Source organism: Kogia breviceps, chromosome 13 (assembly GCF_026419965.1).
Source record: "Kogia breviceps isolate mKogBre1 chromosome 13, mKogBre1 haplotype 1, whole genome shotgun sequence".
Taxonomy (NCBI): domain Eukaryota; kingdom Metazoa; phylum Chordata; class Mammalia; order Artiodactyla; family Physeteridae; genus Kogia; species Kogia breviceps.
The window spans coordinates 60,819,194-60,827,604 of record NC_081322.1 but is presented as its reverse complement, the minus strand read 5'-3'; the positions used below and the strand labels follow the sequence as shown (position 1 = coordinate 60,827,604).

The 8,411-nt window shown below is 37.7% G+C and overlaps 1 protein-coding gene across 6 annotated transcripts in view; it reads right to left on the bottom strand.

Annotated features, from left to right (window-relative positions):
- Nucleotides 1–357: 357 nt before the first annotated feature.
- Nucleotides 358–8,411, bottom strand: part of AKAP7 (A-kinase anchoring protein 7) — a 130,264-nt gene continuing 122,210 nt past the window's right edge. For 3 of the 6 annotated variants that reach the window (XM_059083012.2, XM_059083015.2, XM_059083014.2), the window contains one exon: nt 358–2,601. In XM_059083012.2, coding sequence (XP_058938995.1) covers nt 2,405–2,601 — 197 coding nt within the window. In that variant the 3' untranslated portion in view covers nt 358–2,404. The remainder of the gene's footprint in view (nt 2,602–8,411) is intronic. The other 3 variants (XM_059083011.2, XM_067010800.1, XM_067010801.1) reach the window with 2 other exon arrangements.

The following is an 8,411-nucleotide window of genomic DNA, read 5'->3' as shown; positions in this document are numbered from 1 at the left end:
GCCCCCAGGAGGGACTCCTGGTAAGCAGCTCCCAGGTCTTTGCATCTGGATGGACCCTCTCTCTTCATCTCTGCTACTGATATCACTTCAGTGACCTACTGTTAGCAGTTTATGAGATGCTATTGAGATTTTCTTTGCCTTCAATGTCTGTTGTTAATTCTCTATGAAGCTGACTAATTTGAAGAGCTTTAAAAGTCTCAGGTTAAAGGTGCTCTGCCAGCTGTGCTATCTTAGCATGAAGGACAAAAACGTAAAAGTTAAGAAACACTAAACTATCAGAGCGCCTGTTTCTGACTTCACTATATTCACGAAGATCCAACAGCTTCTAAGAGTGAGAAAAAAATGAAGAAAGGTAACAAGGGAAAACAATACATTTATTAACAGGCATGAAAATGCATAAACTTATTTATAAATAAATGTAGTATAATTTACCCTGTGAAAAAATAGCTAAAATCCATGAGTAAACTGGATTTTTTCTTTGAAATGATTACATATTTGATCTCTAATAATTTCCCCCTCCATCATGATCTCTTAGTAGCAGCAATTTTACACTGACTATAGAAAAAGCTGTTACCAGTGATTATCTTATGGGAGGGAAACTTTTCAAGAATTTTCTTTAAAAATGAACGAGTGCAAACAAATTCAGATTAAGAGGGATACAGTAAGACCGGGGGCTTATCTTCAGAAAAGTAGAAAATAAAAATCCCAAACATTGGGCTTCCCTGCTGGCGCAGTGGTTGAGAATCCACCTGCCGATGCAGGGGATGTGGGTTCGTGCCCCGGTCCAGGAAGATCCCACATGCCGCGGAGCAGCTGGGCCCGTGAGCCATGGCCACTGAGCCTGCGCGTCCGGAGCTTGTGCTCCGCAACGGGAGAGGCCACAACAGTGAGACGCCCGCGTATCACAAAAAAAAAAAAAAAAAAAAAACCACCATTCATTAAGAAATGAAAAAGCAAATTACATTCTGATCACTGAAAAATAATACATATGGACATTATAAAACATTCTTAACCAGTGACTGCAATAATTACATTTATAAATGTTCATTCAAGTACTAGTGATCAATAACATTCAAAGTCTCATTAAAAGTAACACTAGGCATAGATAGATAAATGTGAATGCTTCTTTTGATTTAAAAACAAAAATCATGTCAACAGGAGACAAGTTACCCTTAAAATACTGTATTTTTTTTTTTTGTCTGTAAATGATTTTCCACGGTCTGTATATTTTGTGAGGAGCCAATGAACATCTCACAATGGCTAATTAAGAAGTCCTTTCTATAAAATGAATCTCGGTATTATAGAGATAAACATTCTAAAACACAAGTTTAGCTTAAAAATAACAGTGCAGAATCAGTTTTCTTTGGTAAGAAATTGTTGACTCCTTACCAATGTTGGTTTGCTGTTGTGCAGACTCTATCAGAACACTTCTGTGGTATTTACCAAAGAGCTATTTACCGAGCTGAAAAGATTTCATAAACTCTGGTACCACGATAGCAATGTAGAGCTTACATCAAAAGTGCACTGAAATCAACACCATTTCCTTCATTACTGTTGTTAATGAATCTTCCTTCAAAAAGCTCCCTCCTAATTTTGGCCTGAGTCTCAGGCTTTAATAAAAGTTCCTTTATCTGTTTCACTTTGGACTGCAGACCCATCCTCTCTCGATGCAAAGCTTCATTAATTAAGTCCTGGATTCCAATAGGTTTCTGGCCTACGGAAAAAAAATTATATGATACATTTTACATACAAATGCCAATGAAAAACATTAAATATGGCACACTGACTTATCAAAAGAGGGTTAAAAAGAAACCTTTAAAATGCTGCCCACATTTTCTAGAAAAGGTTGCATTTCACCAAAAATATATCATTTACGTGAAACAAACTTCCTGTAAATAAAGATCACTGCATAGCGACAGCACACATAGGACAAACATGAAACATTATGGACTAGCTATATGGATAATAATTTCAACAGTGATCATCTTAATCGTAGCACTTGTTAGCTCTGTGTGTGTTTTGGCCTCAGATAAAGTAGTCAAATGCCCTGCGCTAAGCAATATAAATGGCAGTATTCCATTCACGGCAAGGCCCCTTCCGTGGCCTTTAATTTGAGTCCACGAGGCATCACACAAAATCCTCTCTCCCACAGCCTCGGCTGAGGGCAAGTGAAACCGGGGCCATTCTTCCTTCGTGAATTAATTTCCTCTGATAGTCCCAGCACTCCATTTCTCTTCTGCTGTGTTTCAGGAATGCAAACACATCGATCATGAAAGTATTAGGCAATCTCCACAGATCGGACAAGAGACACTTAAATAGCACAATGCAAATTAGTCCATTGACTCGGCAGAGGGGAGCAGGGATGTTTCTCACGGAGCGGCGGGGGCCTGCCTGCCTTCGGGTCTCATTTCCTGTTGTTGTCACTGTCAGTGCCATTCCTATCAGCCTCTTCAGTTTTCACAGAGCTCCCATCCCCTGGCTTGTTTTTGTTCTGTGTTTCTTCCAGATACTGCTGGACAGCCTTGAGCACCGCATTCTCCACCAGCCTCTTACTGAGCCTTACCAGTTCAGCATCATCGGGCTCACCTCCATTCTTATCACCTACATTCCACAATAGAGAAGACAGGTCACTGAGATCGTATTGCCATAGAAACTCAGCATGCAGGGGCCAGCTAGTTCAGTTATACAAAGAGCAAGTGTCCTTCAGTCTGGTAAACTGGATCTATAAATCCAAGAATACTGGCTGAGCTTTTCATTTGGTATTTGCAGAAGCAGGAGACTGCCTGTCCCTGAAGACTTCAGGCTGAAAAGCAGTTCATTAGCCCCAATCTAAAAATATTCTACCTAGCAATGCTGGAAGTTCCCCATTTCTACTTGGTATTTTTGTTTTTCTCTCGTCCAAAAGTGATTACTACTACTAAAGTCCACATACCCATCACCTGGAGCCTCAGACAACAAGAGGTATTTGCTTCTACTTCACCACTACCAAACGTCAGGTAACTGAGATTTCCTAATCAACTAGCCACATAGGATCCATAATTTTATAACCCTTGGCCTGGATAGTTGTTAACAAAGTCTCGGCCCTCCCATGAAGACAAAGGCAATTACTACTGCTAGGAAATGGTTAAAATAAGCTTGTAAAACTAATATTCTTTTTCATTCCAGAGCTATCACTGCAATTTAAGAAATAGGAAACTCTTCGAGGAAGAGTTAGGATTATGACAGTAAATTACTAGATGTTAGTATTTTACGGCCATTTTGCTTCCCTGCTAGTGATGATCAAGGTTAAATTATGCTTCCATTTTTCTGTAAAAGGGGTGGTTGTCATCTGTTCAAATGCTGCATATTTCCCACTCATTCTCTTTATTGTCTCCCTTAACTAAGAAAAAAAACTAGGGGGCTCATCTCTCATGCCCAGTCAGTCCTTCATCTCCTTCCACTGAGCTATGGATCCAGGAAGGCAGATGACTGGAAGCAAAGACATCTGAGCACCTAAATATATTAAGTAAATGCTAACAGATCTCAAGGGAGTGATAGACAGCATTACAATAATAGTAGGGGATTTTAATACTCTTTCAACAATGGATAGATCATCCAGACAGAAGATCAATAAGAAAACATTAGATTTGAACTATATTTGAGGCCAAATGGACCTAAGAGACATATAAAGAACATTCCATCCAACAGCACCAGAATACACATTCTTCTCAAGCACATATGGAACATTTTCCAGGACAGATTATATATTAGGTCACAAAACAAGTCTTAGCAAATTTTTAAAAATTGAAATCATACCACGTATCTTTTTCTGACCACAATGGTATGAAACCAGACATCAAAAACAAGAAGAAAACTGGAAAATTCACAAACATATAGAAATTAAACAAACACTCATGAACAACCAATGAGTCAAAGATGAAATCAAAAGAGAAAATAAAAACATATATCTTGAAACAAACAAAAATGGGAACACAACATACCAAAGCTTATGATCCAGCAAAAGTAGTGTTAAAAGGGACGTTTATATCAATAAATGCCTGCACTAAGAAAAAAGGATGATCTCAAGTAAACAACCCAAACTTGGAACTTCCCTCGTGGTCCAGTGGTAAAGAATCTGCCTTTCAATGCAGGGAACATGGGTTAGATCCCTGGTCAGGGAACTAAGATCCCACATGCCACAGGGCAACTAAGCCCATGCGCCACACTGCTGAGCTTGCGTGCCTCAACTAGAGAGCCTGTGTGCTGCTAACTACAGAGCCCAAGCATTCTGGAACCCACATGCCACAACTACAGAGCCCACGCACCCTGGAGTTTGTGCACCACAACTAGAGAAGAGAAAACTTGCACACCACAACTAAAGAGAAGGCCGCAGGCCACAGCGAAGAGCCCATGTGCCACAACAAAAGATCCTGCATGCCTCAACGAAGATCCCGTGTGCCACAACTAAGGCCCAGCACAGCCAAAAATAAATAAATAATAAACAACTCTTTAAAAAAAACCCTAACTTGACATCTCAAGAAACTAAAATATAAAAACTAAGCCCAACGTTAGCAGAAGGAAGGGCATAAGAATCAGAGCAGAAATAAATGAAATAGAAAAACAGTAGAAAAGATCAATGAAAATAAGGGTTGTGTTTTTGAAAAGATAAAACAAAAACAACAGACGTTTAGCTAGACTTACCAAGATAAAGAGAGAACTCAAACAAAATTATAAAGAAAGAGGAGACATTACAACTGATACCACAGAAATAAATATCATAAGACACTACTGTGAACATTTATAGGCCACTAATCAGACAAGCCAGAAGAAATGGATAAATTCCTAGAAAACGTACAACCTTCACGTCTGAATCATGAAGAAACAGACAATCTGAACAGACCAATAACAAATTTAAGATTAAATCAGTAATCAAAAACCTCCAACAAATAAAAGCTCAGGATAGTATGGCTTTATGGGTGAATTTTACCAACTGCTGATGTGCAATAAATCTTACTGTGCTGAGACTGCACACAACATCTCCTCCAAGAACTGCAAAGCCATTGTGGAAAGAGCAGCCTAGCTGGCCATCAGAGTCACCAAGCCCAATGCCAGGCTGCACAGTGAAGAAAATGAATAGACAGCTTGTATACATGTTTTGTTTCTGTTAGTAAAACCGTAAAATGGCAAAAATAAAATAAAAAATAAAGAAGAATTAATACCAATTCTTCTCAAACTCTGCCAAAAAAGACCCACCAAAACAACAACAACAAAAATCCAAAGAGGACATAACACTCCCACACTCATTTTATGAGGTCAGCATTACCCTGATATCAAAGCCAGGTAAGGATACTATAAGAAAAAAAAAAAAAAAAAAAAAAAAACCCAGGCCAATACCCTCATAAATTTAGATGCAAAAACCTCAACAGAATACTAGCAAACCAAATTCAACAGCACATTAAAAGGATCATACACCACAATCAAGAGATATTTATCCCTGGGATATAAAAATGGTTCAACATATGCAAATAAATCAATGGGATACACCATATTAACAAAATAAAGGATAAAAATCATATGATCATTTCCATATATGTAGAAAAAACATTTGACACAATTCAACATCGCTTCATAATAAAAACTCTCAACAAATTGGGTACGGAAGGAACATATCTCAACATAATAAAGGCCATATATGACACACCCACAGCTAACACACTCAGTGGTGAAAGGTTGAAAGCTTTCCCTCTAAAAGCAGAAACAAGGCAAGGGTGCCCACCCTCACCACTCTTATTCCACATAGAAGCCCCAGCAAGAGAAATCAAGCAAGAATAAGAAAAAAAAAGGGCATCGAAATCAGAAAGGAAGAAGTATGATTGTCTCTGTTTGCTGATACCATGATCTTGTGTATAGAAAATCCTAAAGACTCCACCTAAAAAAACTGTTAGACCTAATAAATGAATTCAATAAAGTTTCAAGATACAAAATCAACATACAAAAATCAGTTGCATTTCTATACAGTAACAATGAACCATCTGAAAAAGAAATTTTAAAAATAATTCCATTTAAAATGGTATCAGAAACAATAAAATACTTAGGAATAAATTTAACCAAGGAAGTGAAATATCTATATACTGGAAACTATAAGATTCTGATGAAAGAAATTGAAGAAGACACAAATAATTGGAAAAATACCCCATGTTCATGGATTGGAAGAGTTAATATCATTAAAATGTCCATACTGTTGAAAGCCATCTATAGATTCAATGCAATCCCTATCAAAATTACAATGGCATTTATTCACAGAAATAGAAAAAAAATCCTAAAATTCATATGGAACCACAAAAGACCCCCAAAAGCCAAAGCAATGATGAGAAAGAACAAAGCTGGAAGCATCACACTTCCTGATTTCAAAACAATATGGTACTGGTATAAAAAAAGACATATAAGAGGCCATGGAGCAGAATCAAGAGCACAGAAATAAACTCACACATGTATAAGGTCAACTAATATTTGGCAGTGGAGCCAAGAATACATAATGGGGAAAGGACAGTCTTCTCAATAAGTAGTGCTGGGAAAACTGGATATCCACATTCAAAAGGATGAAATTTGACCCTTATCTTACACCACTCACAAACATTACCTTGAAATGAATTAAGGACTTAAGGCCTGAAACTATAACATTCCTAGAAGAAAACATAGGAGAGGAGAAAAGTTCCTTGACTTTGGTCTTGGCAATGCCTTTTTTGGATATGACACCAAAACAACAAGCAACAGAAGTAAAAAATCAACAAGTGGGACCTACATCAAACTAAAAAGCTTCTGCACAGCAAAAGAAGCAATCAACAAAATGAAAAGGCAACCTACAGAATAGGAAAAAATGTTTGCAAATCATATATCTGATAAAGGGTTCATATTCAAAAAATATAAGGAATTCATACAACTCAATAGCAAAAACACAAAAAATCTATTTAAAAATGGGCCGAGAACTTGAATAAACATTTTTCCAAAGAAGACATGCAAATGGCCAACAGGTACATGGAAAAGTGTTCAAATCACTCATCATCAGGGAATGCAAATCAAAACCACAATCAGGTATCACTTCACACATGTTAGAATGGCTACTATGAAAAAAAACAAGAAATAACAAATGCTGGTGAGGATGTAGAGAAAAGGGAACCCTTGTGCACTATTGGTAGGGAAGTAAATTGGTGCAGTCACTATGGAAAACAGTATGACGATTCCTCAAAAAAATTAAGAATACAATTACCATGCGATCCAGCAATCCCACTTCTGGGCATATATCTGAAGAAGATGAAATCACTATCTCAAAGAGATATCTGTGCTCCCATGTTCACTACAACATATTTCACAATAGCCAAGACATGGAAACAACCTAAGTGTCCATCAACGGTTGAATGGCTGAAGAAAATGTGGTGTATATATATACAATGAAATATTATTCAGCCATTAAAAAGAAAGATCCTGCCATTTGTGACATGGATAAACCTTGAGGGCACTATGCTAAGCAAAATAAGTCAGAAAAAGACAAATACTGTATGATCTCACTTACATATGGAATCTAAAAACCCTGAACTTATAGAAACAGGAGAATGGAGGTTGCCAGGAACTGAGGGGGATAGGCCCGGAAAATATGTTGGTCAAAGGGAACACACTTTCAGATATAAGATGAATAAGTTCTGGGGCTCTAATGTACAGCATGGTGACTACAGTTAACAATATTGGATCCTATAGTTGAAAGTTGCTATGAGAGTGGAGGTTTAATGTTCTCAGCATACAACGAAATTATAATTATGTGAAGTGAAAGATATGTTAACTAATCTTATTGTAGCAAACATTTCATGATAAATAAATGTATCAAATTATCACCACTGTACACCTTAAATTTATACAATGTTATATGTCAATTATATCTCAGTAAAGCTGGAAAAAAAGAAGTAATTAGAACGCTCACACATTAAACATCAGCTCAGTTTTGGAATATCACCCATGACTTCCAGAAGCCAAAAGCCCAATGCCGCACTTACGACCTCAGGTCTGGGATAGGAAGACACAAAGGGTGTGAACAGGAAGATGGACATTATTTTATAACCTCACATGTAACAGGGATTGGAATACAAAAGCATATATGCCAAGGGTGAGAACTGGCTCCTAACCCTCCTTCTGAGCCCCACCACTTCTCCTTAATACATGTCCAAGATCATTTATGCTTATAACCATCATTCCTAGCAACATCCAAGCAGAAGAGGGATGGGTTAAAGGCCAGTCTGGACACGCTACAGTGGGAGGCCTTAGCAACTGCTCTCCCCTCAAAAGTGACAATATGGTACTCCAGACCCATGATCAAAAGTCCTGGATAGTAAGCTTCAACTCAGTGATCTCTGTATAGAATTTACTACACTAAATATGTCAAG